At 46.0% G+C, this 21,467-nt stretch overlaps 1 protein-coding gene across 1 annotated transcript; it reads right to left on the bottom strand.

The window, feature by feature from the left end:
• Positions 1 to 1,056: 1,056 nt before the first annotated feature.
• LOC311325939 (sprouty-related, EVH1 domain-containing protein 2-like) lies at positions 1,057 to 13,991 on the bottom strand (the record flags this gene model as incomplete). Its single annotated transcript, XM_084458756.1, has 6 exons — positions 1,057 to 1,842; positions 1,965 to 2,126; positions 4,456 to 4,514; positions 5,466 to 5,631; positions 6,346 to 6,535; positions 13,966 to 13,991. 6 exons carry the CDS (start codon positions 13,989 to 13,991, stop codon positions 1,057 to 1,059), a joined length of 1,389 nt encoding a protein of 462 aa, XP_084314882.1.
• Positions 13,992 to 21,467: the final 7,476 nt, after the last annotated feature.

Here is a 21,467-nt window from a genome sequence, read left to right as displayed (position 1 = left end):
CGGCCCTACCTGGCGTTGGCTCAGGGGAGGAGAGAAGGTTCAACCGCCAGACCCACCGGACCGCTCATGGTACGCCCTCAATTCTTTGGCTGTTGTTTCAATTCAGTGAGAATAAATAGAGTAAAAAAGGTGATCTTTGGATATCAAACCTAGATGGCCGCCTCTGTCAGTCTAACCTGAACAATGAATGTCAGTGTGGCTGTATTTGTGTGAACTTGTGAGCTTGTTTGTCAGAGTTAATTATTTGTAGTTGCATTTTCAATGATGATGATGATGATGATAGCAATGCACTGATGTGATGTTAACAATGTCTTTGCAAGGCCTGCAGAGGCTTCAATAAAACACACATTTACACACAAACTCTCTCTCTCTCTCTCTCTCTCTCTCTCACACACACACCACACACACTCACACACACCCACACCCACACTCACTCGTACTACAGGTGTAGTGTCCGGCTTATCTCCTACGGTTATTGTTCAGTTTGTTTCTGAAGCAGTGTCTCAGCTCTGGAACATTCTACCTGGAGGAGGGAGCTCCAGCATACCAACCAAAAAATCTAAACAAGCAACTAACCAACCAACCACACAAACACACAAAAACAAGGGAAAAAAAATATTCAAGTTCTTCGACACAGAGTCAGTGTGTAAAGTATAAAGTACCTGCATAATGTGATACATGGTATTAGTTGGGTATAAAACAGCCCCCCTGAAAAAAGACTATTCTCTGTGAAAGAACAGAGAGAGATAAAGACAGCTATGTGTGTAGAGAACAGTACAGTACAGGATGAGCTTATCTTCAAGGCGTTTCGGGAGAAAAGAGACTGTTTTGGCTTACTTCCTTCTGGACTGAGTCCTTCTGGAATTTGACAAAAAAAAAAGACCCAAACCCTAACCAAACCAGATGGACCAGGCCCCTCTCTTCCCCGACCACTCTGCCCCGCCTCTGTGCCAGTGTTGGGGGGGGTGTTCAGCCATTGTTGGGAGGGGGGGGATGGGGGGGTGTTAAGGGTTAACATTCAGAGTTTTTCCTCCACCGCGCGGCCGGTCGCCACGGCTACCAGGCGGCCTTGTGCCGGCCCCCGCAGCAGCCGCACGCCAGTCCTGTCCTGTGACACGCCTGGAGGGGCGGGTAGAGGCAGAGGCAGGGCGCCACCAGGGACAGCGCCAGCAGCGCCGCCCAGCGCGGCCCCAGCCTGCCCCCGCCGCCCTCCCCTCCCTCGCAGGAGCAGGGGTCAGAGTAGTCCCCCTCGGGGTCCGACATGCAGTGGTACAGCATGGTGTCGGCCAGCCACATGCAGCTGGCGCTCCGTATGCACGCCCGCACCGGGTCCGGCGCGTCCTGGCAGCGGCCTCGCCGGTTGTCGGCGCGGAGGAACGTCTCGCCGCAGTACTCGCACTGGGCCCGCCGCCCCGCGCCGCCCGCCTTACGCTCTTTGTCGCCGCCGCCGGAGGAGGAGGAGCCCGGGAGGAGGGGCCGCGGCTGGGAGGACACCGCGGGGGAAAGCCCGTGGCCGCCGTCGCGGTGGGTCTTATTGGCCAACGGTGCGATGGCGGGGTCCGAGTTTGAGTTTGTGAGGGCGGCGGGCGCCAGCGGGTAGGTGTAGTCGTACTTGTGCGCCTCGCTCTTGGCGAAGTGCACGTAAGACTCCGCCTCGCCGGGGTGGATGAACTTGTCGTGCACGGTGGCGTGCCGGTAGTCCTCGTAGCCCGTGACCAGGGAGCGCTCGGCCGGTCGTCCTGGGCGGGGCTCGGGGACCTCCCAGCTGCGCTCTCGGGGGTTGATGCGCACAATCTCCTCGTCCTCCTGGAAGGTGACATGCCGAGGGACCCGGGGCAGCGGCTGCAGGAGGGGGGGGGGGGGGGGCAGGAGAAGTCGAATATTAATGTTTGAATATTCCCACATATAGCCAACTACTGTACAGTTTAACAATGGGATGATGTACTATACTCCCGTTGGCTTACCTGATCCAGGAAGTAGTGGTCAGGTGAGAACCTGTAGGGGTCGTGGAGGTCATGGCGAGGTCCCAGGTGGAAGTTGTGTCGGTGGGGTAGGGGGGAGGAGTCGAGCGGCTGCAGGGAGGTGTCGAGTCTCTGCGAGGAGTTGGAGGAGCTGTCTGTAGCGTTCTGATAGGACAAACATTAACAGGACGTGTTAATGATTGGTTCTGATTGGATGAACCAAACAAACAGGTAGTCTGAGTGGCTTGGTGATTGGACAGATACAAATAGCTTGCCTATGTAATTGGAGAAACTGGAACAAAAGATTCAACCACATTCAGAACAGGATTGCTTGGTTTGGGACAATGATCGTTGTGCCGTTGTAATTACAATACAGAATATCTTTTGTTTCCCTGCAACCCCCTGTCCTCTCCTCTCTCTGCTTCCTCTTGTTCTTGTAACACTTCTCTGCTCTCCCTCTCACCTCCAAGCCTCTCCTCCGTCTCTGTCCACACCATCTTTCTGCTGCTCCCCCTTTCTCTCTTCACTGCATGCTCTTTCTTCCTCCCTCTCTCCCTCTTCATCCTCTCCCTATCTCTCTCCCCAATCAATCCCATCGCTGTCATCCCTCCCCCCTTCATCCCAACCCCCCTTCTCTCTCTCCAGGTTCTCTACTAGTTAGTGAGTGGTAATCTGATCTGGGGTCTGTCCTCTCAGGGCCCAGTTCCAACCTTGGCCAGACACTAAATACTGTCTGCTCGCTGCAGCGTTCAGATATATTTCAGGCAGGCAGGCAGGGGACAGACTCTGGGGGCCTTGCAGAGAGTACTGGTTGACAGGCTGGACATTCCTCTCTTGGCAACCGGACTGTCTATGTGCGTGTGTGCGTGTGTGGGGGGGGGGGGGGGGGGGGTGCACGCTTGTCTTATCTTTCCTCTTAGTTGGTAATTGGGGCCTTCGTTCTTGGTATGTTTTGGGGGGAGTTTGTTCATTGCACAGCACAAAAAAAAATGGCACCCTTTATGTGAGAATTGGGGCACAGCCAAAAGTGTGGACCTTCTCCGTCTCTGAATTGACATTCGGTCAGAGTCACTGCATCATATCCTGTTGACAGTTTCAACCTATGGTGCTGTCTGTCTCTCTCTCTCTATCTATCCTTCCCCATCTCTCTCCCTCCATCTCTCTTCCCCCATCTCTCTCTCCCCCCATCTGTCTCTTCCTCCCTCTGCCTATCTCTCTCTCTCTCTCCCAATCTCTGCCTCTCTCTGTATGTCCTTGTCTCTCATTCTCATCAGTATGAATCTCTCCGCTGTAATTCTCAGCAGTGTGAATCTCTACTGGGCCTCAACTCTAAAGTGCTCCCTCTGGCCAATCCCCCGTCAGACAGTTAAAGTCAAAGATGAGCAACGAGGCACTTCCCCTCGTAAATCACCTTGGCCAGTGATCTGTGGAGCAGCTGCTAGCACTAGTTTGGTGTGAGGGCTTGTTAGAAATTGTGTGTGTGTGTGTGTCTGTATGTGTGTGTGGGGGGGAGGGGCGGGGGGGGGGCACAGGAAGTGACCAGGTGACCCTGCCTGCCGCTCCTGGTGTCAGATTACTGTGGAGGGAGAGAAGGGGAGGGGAGGGAGGTGGAGACAGAGGGGGTGAAGGAGGAAGAGTGACAGCGAGGGAGAAGACGAGGTTGGGGGTTGACGGTGGTGGATTATGCCCCTGAGTGAGATGAGAGATGCCAAAGGTAGACGCACGCTCACGTTCTCACACATGCATGAGTGGGACTCCATGTCAGACGGTTGCTACATACAAACTTCTGTAACTGGGATCATTCATTGGAAAAGAGGAGAAGGAAATGGACTATTTCAGCACATATGAGAGGAAGGGGTGAGCAATTCTAAACATATGTCACTACATATACCTTACAAGTCATGTATAGAGGACAGGATTAGAAAGACAGGATGAGAGAGATGAAGACAGATGTAAGACCTCTCCAGGGCTGGTCCATCACTACAGAGAACTCCGCTGTGTTCCCCTCCCAGAGAGGCGGTCCTGGACCAACCACTATCCTGTTCGGCCAGCATCACACGGCGATTGGCCGCTCATGTAGACAGTCCCTCTATGACATTCCGCCTGCTCTTCATGAGAGAGGGAGCACAACTGGCCCAGACACCTATCATCTCCCTCCTTGACCGCTGCAACTCCCGTCTGGCCGGGCTGCCTGGCTCCACTACCAGACCTCTGTGACTCGCTGGCCTGGTGTTCAATCTACCCATGTGACCCTCCTCCTTCGAACCCTTCACTGGCTTCCAACTGCAGCTCGCATCAGGTTCAAGACCCTGGTGCTCATCCTACAGGGAGGAAAAGGGAACAGACCCTTCCTATCTGCGATCAACGGTCAGGCTCTGAGCGTCAGCTTGAGCAGTCCGTTCTTCCACCTCGGCTGTACTCGTCACGTTGCTTTGGATAACACCGTTGGCTAAATTACATTAAATAAAATGTAAAGGTAAAAGACACTGCATACCGTGAACACATCATCTCCCAGCTCAGCTTCATTTTGGATTGACGAGGAGGTTGTAGAGCCTAGAAAATGCAAAGTAAGTAAGTATAACTTTATTTGTAATGCAGCTCAAAGTGCTGTACAACAGGGAAATTACATAAAATGTACGGAAAAGCAAGGAAAATAAGATAAAGAAGATACAACAATAAAAATAAGATAAAGATAAGCTAAAGATACAATTGAAAAAAAAAGCTCAAATCATAGGATGGAAATAAAATCCACTAAAACCCACACCTAATCTGCTGCAGATAGAACAGCAGCGCCAGAGTGCTAAAAATAGCCTGTGTCTGTCTCTGCTCATTACTAGGAGAGAGAGAGAGAGAGAGAGAGAGAGAGAGAGACTCTCTTTAAAGGAGATGAGTGAAACTCACTCTTCCTGGTCCTGAATCAATTCTGACCGGGTTTCCCTGCCTGCACCTTCTAACCGAGTATCCAGTAAGATCCTGAATTAAAGCTGCAGGTTGAATCAAGGTAGCGGCCCCGCCCATAAACACTTAACATCGGGCCTCTGTGAGTCTTGATGTCTTTCACTGACGAATGTGTAAGACAATACAGTCAATGACAAGTTACACAACTATACTGCATCTGTAGGCTCTTTACCCGCTATCTGTCACTTGATACGGTTGGGCAAGATCACTGTGTAAAATGACATTTGCAAACAATGACAATTCCAGGTCTTTGCACATTAATTCACTCAATGCACTCAGTTCTGATTAATAATCCCACTGTCTGTTAAGTGTCTTTCAGCCCAGAAATAGTAGCAATAAGCACATTTCAAAACAAGTGCACTAGCAAGCAGCAAAGAGCAACAAATGGACACATTTAAGCTCCACAACAACTGTACAAACATCAGTTTAGGCCACATGTATGGTAACAGCTCCACAATACCACTATTACTCTGAACTAAAACAACATGATCCTTACAGACGCTGTTAGGACCTTACGTTCTGATGTGTCCTTTGTTAGGACCTTACCTTCTAGGTCCTCGATGGCCTTCCGTACTCCTCGCTCAAAGGCTCGGGCGTCAGCCGGACTCTGGAAGGACAGGCCACATCTCCTGTCCTCAACCTTCCAATGGTGGAAGGTGGGCGTGGCTGTGGTGTAAACCAGGTCTTTCCTTAGAGGACACTCTAAAATCACCTGTCAATCACCATCAGACACAACACCGGGGTTATTGACAGTTGCCAAATAACATTACCAAATTCTACTTTTGTTGTAATCTTATATCAAAGTATATGATTTCATACTTCCTGGAAAACGGTAGGTCACGTGCAATGACGACAACAGGTACCTTAGATTTTAGGCCAATAATCTCACGACATCCACCCGTCAATCAACGCTATCCTTCTATCGAATCTGTCTAAAGTTCTTAAAACCTGTCCACTTGTCAATGTTCCAATCAAATTCCTCTAAACATAATGTCCCACCCTCATAGCTTGTTTGCATCGGAAATACGTCAAACTACGGAAGTTAGATGATCTCAAACGTCCGTTTCAGTGCGACTTTAAGCTTATCTATTGCACTAGTCGGTCGTTATGTAATATCGTCATTAGGCAGAAAACGCTTTGGCTAGGTGAATGAGGACACACTTGAAGAATCGCTATAGAATTAATGTCACCAAACTGTCACCAAACTTAATTCACAGTTGAAATACTGCCTGCACTCAACAGTGAGATTTTTTAGTGGAGCAGCTGCAGCCTCTTCGAGTAGTGTGAGGCATGTTCACGGCCTGTGCTGTCCAGGTGAGGGAGAGCTGTTGTGAAGTGCTAGCTAGCCTGGCTAAGGCTCCTATGAAGTGCTAGCTAGCCTGGCTAAGGCCTCTGAGCGACAAGCTGCTGTGAGGTGCTAGCCCACCTGTTTATCCCGCTCTCCGTGGATCAGGAAGGGTTTCTGGCTGACTGGGTTGAGGGCGGGGCCCAGTTCCCTGGAGAGGAGCCTGCAGACGCCCACCCTGCACAGAGCGCCCGCGTCCTGCGCCAGCCAACCTCCGCTCGAGTCATCCCGGGTCATCACCACCGCCTTCACACACACGATGTAACTGTCACTGTTCAAGAGCAGACAGGAAGAGGAGAAACATGATTATCATCACATTGTGGTTATACATGCGCTTCCTGGTATTTGACAGCTCTAAGTCATCGCGGGTCCAACATGGGTCCGAGGTATGAAAGTGTACAAGGGAGACAGAGCAAGAGAACTTTTCAGTCAGCAGAGAGAACAGTCAGCAGAGATGGACAGATGATTAGAGAGAGAGAGAGGGGGGGGAGAGAGAGAGAGAGAGAGAGAGAGAGAGAGAGAGAGAGAGAGAGAGAGAGAGAGAGGAAAACTGAGGGGAGAGAGCCTGCGGATGGTTTACTCTGCTAACAGCCCACTGGGCGCCCCTCCTTCCGCTGTGGTCAGCTCCGAGGGCAGCTGGAGATGGAGGGCTTTAGTGGGGTCTCCAAACTAATCTCCTACCGGTGTAGGATTCCCAACGCTGCCCAATCATGTGCTGCTCACTCCCAATGCTATGGGAGAGTTGCAGTCATAGGATAGAGACAGGTTTGGTGCGTTTCCGTGTGCGTGTGTGTGCCAAGGCTAGCTGTAGGAATGCCTGGTAGAGAGAGGACAGTGAAGGAATTACAGGTTACGTAGTTGAGGCAGCTGGCAGGGCGTACGCTGTTTGAGGTTATTTCCATGGGGTCTTTTTGGCTCTGGAATTTTGCAACTATAAAGGCACATAGTGCATATTTTGTCAACTCACCTCAACTTTTTTCTAATCTATAGTAAGGCCACCTGAACCTATGAGCCTGAAGTTAACTAATCAAAGGCCACCTGAACCTATGAGCCTGAAGTTAACTAATCAAAGGCCACCTGAACTCATGTGAAGCCTGTCACACATTTGTATAGACTATGGAATATGGCACATATTTCTTCATCTATATGAAGCCGTGGGCTATCGCAGGATACGTCTCACCCCACATTGCCGCAGACAATTTCTTAGCTTCACCTGTCGAATGCGATTTGATTGGTTAAAAACGTTAACAAATTCACACGTTGGTGTGGATTGCCAGCCCTTCCGGGGTGAGATAAGAACAATGACTGAAAACTCCCATAAATTCCTACAATTGAAGTCCCCTAAAATCCTATGAAAATGTTCCCGTGTTGAAAATTATCTTTTGCAATCCTATGCTTGAGGATAATCCTGTTGTGTTTGATACTTCTGTGGGGCTTTTTGCAGCATGACAGAATATTGGCGGGCGTCTCAATTCACGACTCGATGCTGATCCTCACTTGGGAAATTTGGGAGGTGTTGTACTCGGATGGTGACACACAATGGCGGACTGGCCATCGGGACGTTCGGGACGAATCCCGATGGGCCTGTCCTCAAGTGGGCCGGCTTGGATGCCCACCGAGCACGAATGCCAAACAAATCGCTCAGCACCCCCCCGATCAACAAATCGCTCAGACCCCCCCCCACTCAACAAATCAGAAAGCCCGTTCAGTGGGCCGACTGGGGCTACGTTGCCCGACCTGAATTGTTTCCCCAGTCCGCCCCTGGTGACACACACACAGACACACGCACCCCCCCACACACACACAACATGCCCACACACACTACACATTCAAAAAACTAAGAGGATGATGCAGTGCAGACACTGTAGGGATCTATGTGCTGCTGTATACCGGCTGTCTGTGAGTCAGGATACTACAGAACACACTCTGACCAGCCATGACCACACAGAGGGACTAACCTCACAGAGTTCAGTCTATCTGATAAACAATTACAAAGCAAAACAATAACCAAACCATCCCAGGAGTCAGTCTGGTACGATACAATGCTACAGAGCACCGCAATACAATACGGTACAATACTATAAAATACAAGAGAGCCACCACCCTCTTCATGGCTTGATGGCTGAATAACCTCTGACCTGACAAGAACAGGATGTAGTTTGTTTGCATATTACATTGACATTGTGCTGAGAGGGCGAGTGCATGTGTGTGTGTACATTTGTGAGGGACAGAGACAGGGATTTGATGGCTGGCTGGCTTGCATGCACACACAAACACACACACACACACACACACACACACAGGTGGTGGAACAGGTTCACCTGCTCCCACCCACACACACACACACACACACACATTCACAAGCTGGATGACAGATGACATGCAGACTCAAATTAGAGAGAAAGCAAGTCAAACACACATTTACTTTAGAGCAACACACTAAATTCCTATAGTCTTCACTTCCAAAACCTCTTGGTTTCAATGCTGTCATACACACACACACACACACACGCGCTCTCTCTTTCTCTCTCTCACACACACACAGAAAATGTTTATGGTCGCTTCCAGCCCTCCCACCAGATGGGTGCAACAGTCAGTTACACATGTTTCTGAATTCAAATTTCTTATCTGTGCCTCTTCACTAACTCTTACAGGGATATAGGACTAGACTAGTTACAGTTATGTTCCATTTTGATATCGTCTCAAAGGTCAGGTACTGTAAGTATACTATTCCATAATTCTTTCTATATGCAATCAATGTCATGGATATTAAACTGGGTTCGACATTGTGTTAGTCCATTGAGCTAAAGCCCTATTGAGGGTAGTTGACTTCCCAATGTGCGTCATCTCACCAGAAGTGTCGACACTAGTAGTTCTCAGCATGACGGACTGAGCTAGAACAGACGTTAGCTCTCTGGTAACACTAACTGTACACATAAGCCTCTTCATCACACAATCAATGGCCCAGGCATGTTCTTTAGGCCAGCTCCAACATACTGTGGAGTGAACAAGGGCAGAGGTAAGGAGGAGGAGGCTGGTTATCAGGTTTGGAATCCAGCCCATGTGTGATAAGGGCAGTGGGGGCAGGCCAACCGTGTTTGATAAGGGCAGCTTCACTTCCTCTGATAAGACCTGACTCAGTCTACCCCAACACACCCAGAAACTGACTTCACACCACATGGGTTTTCCTAGGATATTCTAATGACCCTGTACAGGTTTAGCTCTGAGACATAAACCAACTCTTCATAACCAACTTTAAGAACAGAGAAAGTATTATTTTTCTCTATATTATTCAGGAATAGGGCCACCACCATATACAGCTCCCATAATGACTGGGGAGAGATAGAGAGCAGCTGTGACAAGAAAATGACGTCCAAAGAAATAAAACCACTGTCCCTCACCTGTGTATTCCTGTTCTGTCTAAACCACACTTCTCTGTACATCGACATACTGTACAGAACAGATACCTTTAAATACATTTGTATTTTTTTTTGCAGTGTTACAGTTCTCACTTATTTGTTTTATATTTAGACTTATATGTATTTATATTTTTCAAACTGCATTGTCCACATTTTTCTATTTTTACTTTAAGTTATCTTTACTTAGATATCTATCTATCTATATACTGTAGACAACCGTTTACACTTCCTTATTCTAGTAGGCTATATCTTTATTATTATTATTTTTTAATTTACTTTCACACTTGCTTCAGCAATGTAAGCGTATGTTTCCCATGCCAATAAAGCCCCTTTGAATTGACCTGAGAGAGAAATGGGGGGTTGACATTGACAGTTCCAGGTAGTTTTATCCGCTGAGTCAGTCTGCTGTAGTTTTTGACAACTCTCGTCACATGTCCGAGTAGTGTGACAGCCAACACCATAAAGAGCAGCACGCAGTCCATAGCTATATTCTCCTCATCTACATTCACCACTATTCAATCTGATGAAAGGTTAAAAGCACTGTAGAGAAATGCATAAAGCTACCAAAAAACCTCCTCCAACATCTGAGATGGTTCTACCCCAGACACACAGTCATGTCCCTACAACGCAACAGTCTGCATTTAGAACCCAACACTTGTTTCTGCTATACAATAAGGTCTGAATTTAGGACTGAACGCTCAACATTACAGGAATCACACCGAATAGGCCTCAACTTTCCTAATCAACACGCCATAGACCCAGTCTTGCCAGACTGCACTCCGGAGAATCCCATCTGGGAAAAGGGACATGCAGTAACTGTACTCCAGAGATTCCCATCTGGGAAAAGGGACATGCCAGTAACATTGGCCAGTAACAACAGTGCACTCCGAGCAGAAGTCTGCATTGCATTCCCAAGGTGGCATTGTGGCCTCTCCATCTAGGCCTATGTGAAGAAACAGGATAGGCCCCATATTGAAAATAAGCTGATTTGGTTCTAAATCTCTTATAGCTATGGCAAACAGCCAATAATTTAAACCAAATACCCTATAGGCCTACATATAGTCTCATACCTCTTAAAGGGAATTAAATGCAGCATTTGAAATATTACATACAAGTGATGTGTTGTCAGCGAACATTTCATACAACTAACTTGTCAATCCATTGTTGATGTTGAGTTAGCTCTGGGCTGGGCATGTCAGACATCAACTTAAACCAGGTAAATATTTCCCAAAACCACAGTCGTTGTCCTTCGGCGATATGAAGTGGAACACTGACATGAGGCTATTAGAGAGGCATCCTTATTCTATACCTCCATTCCCAAAACAAGGAGTATATATAACAAGGAGTTTATATAACGTCACTGAAACCAACAAGGAGTAGGCCTATATAACGTCACTGAAACAAACAAGGAGTAGGCCTATATAACATCACTGAAACAAACAAGGAGTAGGCCTATATAACGTCACTGAAACAAACAAGGAGTAGGCCTATATAACGTCACTGAAACAAACAAGGAGTAGGCCTATATAACGTCACTGAAACACAAAGCAAAGTGTTCATCGCACTCTCTCAAAAACGCACACCTGAACAACTGGGGCTATTCTAGACATCCAGTCTGATAAATAAACAAACCTGCACACAGAAAACAAGCAGAATCCCTTGCGGGCCCAGATAAACTTTATTTACAATAGAAGTTTCTTGATAGATGTGGAAAATGACATAAATGCTCCAGAAAGCAAATAATGATGAGGTGATCAGAAAGCAGTGAATGCTGATGGATAAGTTCCGGATGATGCAGGGATAGAAGCAGAGGAAGAGGCTCTTCTCTTCTTCACTTTGTGGTTTGGAAATGAATAAAGTAGTAGATGCTCATTAACTGTATGTTTCCAGGTGTCAACAGTAATGGGGTTCCTGACCACTCCCTACTGAATGAAGATCTTTCAGGGTGGCTAGTTCTCTTGGTTTACTACTAATCATTTTAGAATCTGTTCCCTCAGTGTATGTAGAGAGTGAATTATACCATTATCCATAGCCTATACTCTATACTGTGGGAACTTTTAAGCAAGATCTTAAGAAGATAGCCTATATCTTTTTAAATCTCACTTTTATCATGTAGCTTTACCTGTGTTATAATTAAATATTCTCAATTAAAACTTTTTAATATATATATATTTTTTTTTACTGTTTCTCATGTTCTATTCTCTTTTATCATATATTATCAGTCCTGCTTCTTAAAAAAAAAAAATCATTTATGATGTTTTTATTTATCTTTTTTTATTCTGTAAAACACTGTGTGCTACATTTGCTTGTATGAGCATGTGATGTATAAATAAAATGGCCAGACTATACTTTACTATGGACAGCCGAGAGGGTGAGAGTAAGCAGTCTCTCTGGACGAGAGGGTGAGAGTAAGCAGTCTCTCTGGACGAGAGGGTGAGAGTAAGCAGTCTCTCTGGACGAGAGGGTGAGAGTAAGCAGTCTCTCTGGACGAGAGGGTGAGAGGAAGCAGTCTCTCTGGACGAGAGGGTGAGAGGAAGCAGTCTCTCTGGACGTGACATGGACGCCCTCAGACCCAACAAACTGCAGACTCACCCCTATAATGACGGCATGTGAGTTTGTAGTTAAGTGGAATTGACATAGACTTTGTCCTGTAGTTGAGTGCAGGTATGACATATTGCTAGAGTTAGCATACTTAAAGTGAATGATATAACTGGACTCCCAGAGTCTGATAATAACACTGCCTTGTGCTTCCCAGTGTGAGCAGTCTGCTTTAATAGATGTTGTACTGTTACTTTACCTTATCTCACTATACCGACCTGGGGAAACATGTCTGTCTGGTACAGACAGTACAGGCACATGGTATCTCAATGGGGGAACCTCCAACCACATCAAACAACTTCCACAGATGGCTTTGTGTGTAGGCGGTGACAGAGAAAGAGGACGAGATGTATACGAGATGTATAATCTAACCATTGTAAGCCTTTGTGTGGGTAGCAGAATCAAATCTACAATAACAAGCAAGCAGGGTGACGTGGTCTTACCTGTTTACAGTGTACCATTGAGGAACGTGTGGCTATTCAAATGTATGGCTTTCCATAGGACCAAATACAGTCACAAGCTATTTGCACAACATGTCTGTATTCAGTCATGTCATCAACATTCAGTGAGACTGGAGCCTCGGTTTCCCGTTAGGACAGTTCCAGGTGAATAATGTGCCCTCGTGTCAAGGTAGCGAGGAGCCCAGAAGCCATGAATGGGACGCGCTGAAGGTTAGGGCTTTTATGAATGAGCCACCGGCGTCATGCAACTGCCGCGCAAACATCCTCTCCGTGCCCTTCGCCCTTCCGCTCTACAGACACGATCTGCACGACTGGCATTCCCTACAGAGGCTAGGCTTTGACGGAAGAACGAATGGTTGAATATGCCGTGTTGTTATGCCACAGGGTAGGCTATTCCATCGGGTGGGTTTTAAACGTAGCCTACATTCGCAAATAGGCTACCAGATATAGGGCGTACTAAACAGTGTCAACAAGAAGACCAAACAGGCCTACTGTAGGCTGGAATTTACACATTCGTCATGTTCGTTCTGATCAAGGCACGGAGGTATATTTTCGTCTTTCGGGAAGCAACAGAAATAGCCTACACCGCCGGGGTAGCACGTAGGTTGACGATCTAAAAAAGATAACTTCGCACCGCAAGCCGTCCTCCTTGATTTGTGATTTTATGAATGAAGCGCGGTATGCAAATGAGGGCGATTCAGAAAGAGATGGCGGATGAGGCATATCGGATATCTCATATCCTGAAAGACTTCCCCCACAGTTTGAAGCCACCATATTCTTCTGGCCTTCACAAGTAGCCAAGCCAATATTATCTAACATGTTGGAAAACATTCCTAGCAAGCAGTGCACGTTATGCGTTGATACAATGTAGCCGAAGTGAGTGCGCAAGTTTGAAACTTCGACAGGCCTGTTTTGAAGGCCTTGCTCGCTGCAAATCCCTTTAGAAAATGTTTCCGATCCACCCACGCTCATGCCTCGCTCCCCCTCCTCTCCCTTCTCAAGACACAAGACGGGGGCCCTATAACCCCTTTCCTATCCTATCAATGCATAAAACCACAATGCCATAAACCACTCAACTAATATAAGCGTGCTTAAACTTTGTAGACCCACAAAAAAGAACCACATGACAGCATTAAAAAATAGTTTTTTTTTCTTGTGCACATTTTTCCCCAACTCCTAAGGCTACCTTTCTGGAAGGAAAAAAACATTTCCACGGTGCTTACTCGTTTGGGCGGGTTTCCTCTATCATTTTCGCGTTTCACCGAAAATAATCTCCCAGGGCGGGTGCATACTTTCTGCTCGTCATTTTCACCACCTATCCACAATATCCTTCAATTCCGCATATCCTTCCTCGGGCTTTGTGTGGTGGTGGCTCAGCCCCAGTCTTCGACTGGAATAGATGCCTCCTTTTCTCTGCTCTTCTCAAACCAACCAGTTGCGTGTAGACTGTGGAACACAGCGGGTTGGGAAATCGAACTCTGCGGTAGGTAGACACGGCCCGGTTAAAATTCCATTCTGATATCCAAAAACGATAGGATCTGTGACGGGCCAAGTTGCGTGTTGTTAAATGCGCGTTGCCGTTGCCGAGGATGGCCCGCTAGAGCCCCATCTCTCGCTACTCCATGTTGGATTGCGGAGGGAGGGAGGCAGCCTAGCAGCCCTTCACCGACACACCGGGGGAGGAGGGAGGGAGGGAGGGAGGCAGCCTAGCAGCCCTTCACCGACACACCGGGGGAGGAGGGAGGGAGGGAGAGGAGAGGGAGAGCAGGGCGGAAGCGATGACGTCAGGCTCGTAACACATTTGTTTGAGTGGGCTACTCAGCGGAGCGGCCAGCCGAAGGGCCCTCTCTCTCTCTCTCTCTCTCTCTCTCTCTCTCTCTCTCTCTCTCTCCCCAGACAGTGAAGTGGCCCCGGCTTCCATAAATCAGTGTCCGGACATGTTACCTTTACTGTCAACCCCAATTGATTACATCCCTTTTCCTGATTAGAAAGACTATCCCTTCAACTCGTTTACTATTCTGGTATGTTAATAGTTCAAACGGAAAGCCCTCAATTATTTATAATTGAAAAGGGATGTTTAATCATTTGTTAAGATTTCACCTCCAACCAGTCATGACACATTAATGCTCTTGTAGGCTACTGTGTTCTGGAGGAGAAAATAAATGTTTGTCATCTGATAGAATTCAAAATGCAGCCATGTTTGTGTAACTTTGTATAACCTTGAAAATACTGATAATGAAGATAATAATGAAAATCTATATTGTAGCCGACACAAAGTGGGCTTACAGGAAAGGAGTTTTAATTTACGTTAGGCTACTTGAATCAGAGTTGCATTCTATTGCAACCCGATTCTACAATGGTCCTACAAAGAGAGGGGATAATTGTTAATCTCATTATGAATTTAGCATATAATCCCACAAAGAGTCTTACTGTAACACCATTGGTTATTGATACCCAGTCTCTGGCCAATTAGCAAAGAGAGCACTAATCAGTGGAAAGCCTCTTATCACCTTTTGATCTGTAAAGATCAGGAAGTAAGAGGGTTGTACTTGTTGTCTAGTTCCTTTGAGGGTTAGGGTAGGGCTATGGGGGGCTATGGTTGGGGTAGGGTAGGGGTATGGGGGTATGGTTAGGGTAGGGCTATGGGGAGCTATGGTTGGGGTAGGGTAGGGCTATTGGGGTATGGTTAGGGTAGCCGAACAGAAGGTCCTGAGGGAAATGTGTCAGACTGTGTGAGAATGAAAGTGAAAACCCATTACAGTTAAACTCTCTGAACCATAGAAATACAATCCATCGTTATGATTATTAGTTAGGATTATAATGAATCTATTATTTTTGCTGCCATCACAAGTTAATCATTTGTGCGTGCTAATTTGCTACAAATTAATTAAAATTGTCCCTATTCCTCTCTTAAACCTTCCTATTTCCCAAAAGAATGGCATTATAGCGCCCTCTGGTGGTGAACTAACAATCCTTCCACAGCGGTTCACCTCTGTCCGCGAAGCTGCTTGGATACCCATAATGAAATGCAGGGCATGGATGAGGTGAAGCTTGGAGGTTGTAACATTTCTTAATATTCCTCAGCCTTTTGGATTCTAACTGCAGAACCACCATCCTAAAATCCTAGCTCAGACAGCTCTCTTTCAGAAGTATAGTAAGGCCGTGATTGGATCGTTTAGGCCTCTGCACATGTTATCAATCCAGTATCCTAACGTCAGAACAGTGTTTTCTCAGAGGAAGGAGGAAAAAGATGATTTTTCTGTGTATTGAAATGGGGCCCTACACATCAGGGGCCAGGAGTTCAAAACGTTTTATTTCAATCGGATCCGATCAGATTTTGAAATCCCATATTTTGTGATCCAGGATCGGACAACTAGGACAGATTTTGTGCAGGTATTTCAAAGCAATTCAGGATAGGATTACCTTGATCCAGATTCAGACTGTTCAGACTTACCAGATCAGTGCTTTATCAGGCCCACCTGTAGATTTTTCTCTCGTCTGAATGAGAGACTTGGTGGTCCTGCAGTGAGAGATGCCATTGTCAACAGCTAGCCTACTTTTGAAGTTAAAGTTGATCACATATGATGGGTTCTATTATTTGCAGATCATTGTTTGATGATTCACAATGTAATTTATGATATTTCTAGAGAAAATGTTGTGATGATAAACATATTATTTGGTTGAATGCACTGTTCTGAGAGGTAGCCTAGGCTAGGCCGCTGTAAATGTAGCCTAACAGAAAAAATTAAATACATATTTTCCACACATTGAGCCTACAAAAAATGTAGGCCTAGTATATAATTTACAAACGATCACCTTCTTTTAGATTGAAATGTATTTAGAAATTAGCTATATAGGCCTACTAAAATTTTCTACTAGCCTATATCTAAATCCACTCTTCTACTGGGTAGTCCTAATCCTGTTTTTTTTTTTTTACAAAATTATTCCAATCCTATAACCTAGTATAGTATTAGTGTCAAATTTTGAACTACACATTTTGAAGACTTGATCCAGATTAAAGATAGGATTCGATTACCTGATCTGATAGGATTTCCAATCTTGTTTTTCGTTTTTGAACTACCCATTTGCAGGATTTAAGACAATCCGATAGGCAGAAACTGACTCCCCGGGGAAGATTGCGGATGCCGAGCAGCTACAGTATGCAGTAGGCTTATAGCGACCTCTAGTGGACAAAATTGAGATTGAGCTCCATTCACTTAGGGAAATGAATGGATACGTGTGAAACAGTGCAGTGGATTCCACCAGTGATTCGTTAGCGTGTGTTTTTATGTTTGGGAATGAAAAGTGTATGTCCATTACATATGTTCACCTGTGTGTACACTATAGTTTGTGTGTGCATACATTAGTGTGTATGTGTGTGTGTGTGTGTGTGCGACTTACAATTAATACATTTTTCTAGAGCACTGAACTGACTGCAGTCAGTAGGCATTAAAGTGACCGTGGCAGCTGGCAGCCGAGTCAAGCGAGTTATTGGCATAGTTACGCCTAACTATCTGTACCTTAAATTATTGTGGATTTGGGGCAGTAGCCCCAGCAGAATTTTAATAAACATTATTTGTACATTCAGTAATAAACAGAATGTCAGGGAATGATAATAAGGGAGACAAGTTTAGACAGGTGTCATAATCTATGGTTTAGGGGCATCCCCTGGTCAAGCGATTTCTGACTGGCGTGCACCGTCTTCGCCCTGTGCGCAAAGCTATGGCACCGCCTTCGGATTTGTATGGAGTCAAAATGAGGCCAGAAAGCATTGTAAACGTAAGTGAAGTATTGTAAACGTAAGTGAGGTATTGTAAACAAAAATATATGAATTGTAAATGTAAGTGAAGTATTGTAAACGTAAGTGAAGTATTGTAAACAAAAAATATATAAATTATTACTTAATTATAAAAAAATAAAATAAAAATTGCATTTACAATACTTTTTTGCGTTTACAAAACCTTTTCTGCATTTACAAAACTTTTCTGCCTTTACAATACTTTTTCTGCGTTTACAAAACTTTCTTGCGCTGCAAAACATTCTGGCCTCTCTTTGACGTGGGGGCGGGGTTAGATGAGTGGCGTGTCCAGAGAGGAAGAGGCGGGGTTTCGGGATGCCCACCACCATATATAAATCAAAACCATAGAAGAAGTCCAAAAAACGTTGAGCAAGCGCTCATATGGCGGTGGGCATCCCGAAACTCCGCCTCTTCCTCTCTGGACACGCCACTCATCTAACCCCGCCCCCACGTCAAAGAGAGGCCAGAATGTTTTGCAGCGCAAGAAAGTTTTGTAAACGCAGAAAAAGTATTGTAAAGGCAGAAAAGTTTTGTAAATGCAGAAAAGGTTTTGTAAACGCAAAAAAGTATTGTAAATGCAATTTTTTTTTTTTTTTTTAATAATTAAGTAATAATTTATATATTTTTTGTTTACAATACTTCACTTACGTTTACAATACTTCACTTACGTTTACAATACTTCACTTACGTTTACAATTCATATGTTTTTGTTTACAATACTTCACTTACGTTTACAATGCTTTCTGGCCTCATTTTGACTCCATAGATTTGCTCTTGGTTCTGAATGCACTATGTGGAGCATTGTTTGAACCAATGGAGCAAGTTTCCCTCAAGAAGCTCTCTATCAAGACCGCGTTGCTCCTTGCTTTGACTTCAAGCAAACGGGTCAGTGATTTGAGAGAGCTGACAATCTTCCGTATCACGGGTGATGCGAGCAAAGCTGTTTTGTGCATGGATCCATCTTTCGTTCCGAAAGTGGTCCGGGGAACGTTCAGCGCACAGGATTTGGAGCTGAGCGCTTTCTATCCTCCACCTCATGCGAGTGAGGAAGAGGCTCACTTACATTTGTTGTGTCCTGTGCAGGTACTGAATTGTTACTGTATGTTCAGTGTACGGCCGCAGCCCGGACTATCCCCCAGCTGTTATGGTCCGGGGAAGGTGGGTTCACTGCTATCCAAACATCTCTCCCAGTGGATTTGTGAGGGCATCTCCATACAAGACTGTGGGTCATCCTCTGCACTGTGGGGCTGTTCGGGCACACTCTACGAGGGGCGTGGCCACGTCAGATCCCCTGTTCAGTGGTGTGACCATGGTGGCGGACAATCGGCCGGTGGCTACTTAGTCGTGTCCCTCTCCTTTTGTCCGATATGATCTTTTCTCCATGTCGTCTGTCTCTGTGGCATCGTCTGTGTTGGGCACAGCTGCCAGAGGGAGTCAGCTTTAGACATGATGATACAGGGTAGGACCGTCTGGTGAGTGGCAGTCCGCTCCTGTCCTTTGGGAGAGGTTTGGACGGCTTATGTTACGGTGTAACCCCATCTGGTCCGGCTCTCCCTTCACGTGCCTTTCCTTGCCCTCAACTGGGATGAGCTGAGTGTGGCGGGTAAGGGCCAGTGCTAAGGTTGGGCCAACTTTTAGTATGGTCTCACCTTGGAGCCCTGGCTTGTGTCCTGGCTGGCCAGTTTTGTTAATGGGTCCAGCAAGAGTGTATGATGCTGTCGTGTAGCTCCGCTTATGCCAATAGGAGTTTGCCCTGTGGGGCTTCACTCCACTCATAGAACTAGAGTTACAATACGTAACATACGTCATTTTTGTGTCACCTTACTCTTCCTAGAGAAATGGGTGCAGATAGGGGAGTATTAGTTCTCTTGTATTTGTAAAAAGTAAGTTGTATGCATGCTAAATAGGTTCTAAAGGGCTACTCTAGACTTACAATATAACACTTCCTTACAATAAAAGTATACTAATACTATACTTAATTTTAAATCTAGCATCCCCACCAACAGACGTTTCACAGAGTTGAGCTGTCGTTAATCCAAGTGATTCATAACCTGTAATACTGACGCAGGTCACAGTCAGGAGGCATTTATGAGTAGCAGCAGGGAGGGCTTGGAGATACGAGTCAGCTCACTACCAGCTTAACAATTATTCTTTAGAATCTCTAGAATCTCCTCCTGAGGGTGAGCTGAAAAATAGTAAAATCCTTGGTGATTAGCTGGGATCATGTCCTTGTACTGGGACCACGGGAGACATTTTTGGCATCCCTGGCTGGGCCCAAGAAAAGCCCACATCAGGTTTGTGACAATTTGTTGATCAACTGTAACCACACCAGGCAAGAAGCTCCAGATCCCTGGTTGGAGCAGTAGGAGAGCAGCTGAGTTCCGGCTCCAATCAGTATCTCAGATTGAAGAAGAAACATGGTTATTCTCAAGCTGCTTGCAGCGGAAGAGACATCGAAGATTCAAGAAGAAACTGAGTTATTCTAAACTTAGTTATAAGATGCTGTGCTCTCTCAAACTGAGGAACTGAAGAATCAGACTCTCCTCAGTCTCCCCTGTGAGACCGGGGAAGCAGTTTTCCTCTCAGGGTTAATGATTTGCCCCCTTCTCAAGAAAATGGTAAATACATCTGATGAAGAGAACAACAGGTTTGGTGAATTCTTCTGATGAAGAGAACAACAGGTTTGGTGAATTCTTCTGATGAAGAGAACAACAGGTTTGGTGAATTCTTCTTATGAAGAAAAAGCAGTTCTGGTGAATTCATCTGATGAAGAGAACAACAGGTTTGGTGAATTCATCTGATGAAGAGAACAACAGGTTTGGTGAATTCATCTGATGAAGAAAAAGGCAGCTAGCCTGACAGTGCTAGTAGGAGTACGTCAGTTCCGGGTTTGAGCAGTAGGAGTGCTGCTGCGTTCCAGTCCGGTTCCTGGTTCGAGTCATGGAGGAGGTGCAGCAGAGTGTGGCAGACAACCAAGAATACTAGCTTCCCACCAAGCTAGTAGAAGACAGCTGGCAAAGGCAGAGCTGTAAGCAGGACCACATAGATTACGGGCCGGAAGAGAGCAGCATCCCTGTGAAGGGGGGCTGAGGGAAAAGGCTACTCCTGACCACAACAAAGTGACCTGTTAGTCACAACGCGTTTCTGACCTGAAGTACCTGGGCTGAGGGGATTCAGTGGAGTGACAACTGACGCCCGACAATGTCAGACGGCTCAGAAGGACTGAGACTTGGTAGGGCCCTACGTTAAAAAGGTGCATACCATGAGAAGGTGCTTGCTGGCAGAGACTCGCAGTAGTGGACTGCTATGTGTAGCAACATCAGGTAGGGATTGTTGGAGTTGAAGTGGGCGACAGAACATCTAACAGAAGGGTAGTCCCAGAAGAGGGTGTGGATGAGAAGTAATGGCGATGCGTGTGCACTGGGTCACGCTGGGGTGTCTCCAACACACCGGGAACAGGAAGAAGCAAGACCTGTGGGTTCCACAGCGGAAGACAATACCCTGCTGCGTTCTCAGGGCCAGGGACGGAAACAGAATACCACTTCGAGAAAGTTGGGGTTCTATCTGTTTATGCATGTAGTGATTTTATTATTCTGAGTTGCCATATATCGATGGCATAACCATGTTTTTAATACAGTCATTGATGAGTTGCAGAGGAAGCTTTCAGATAAATGCCTACTGTAATGTATGGTTGTGTATCATGACAGGAAATGCCTCAGGTATTCTCCTTTTTTTCTGCAATACCATTAATGATCAACAGAGGGCGTCAAAGACCAATTCAAATCTCCACAGATCTCGTTCCTCTAAAAGGCAGATCTTGGCTATTATTGGTCATGCCTCATTAATGTGTGAGTGCTACAATGTAAAACATTAACACAATGTTCTGTAACATTCAAACAAATATAGATCTTTATCAATTATTTTAAT

Source organism: Borostomias antarcticus (assembly GCF_949987555.1).
Source record: "Borostomias antarcticus genome assembly, chromosome: 25".
NCBI classification, from domain to species: domain Eukaryota; kingdom Metazoa; phylum Chordata; class Actinopteri; order Stomiiformes; family Stomiidae; genus Borostomias; species Borostomias antarcticus.
This window is presented reverse-complemented; position numbering and strand designations above follow the sequence as displayed.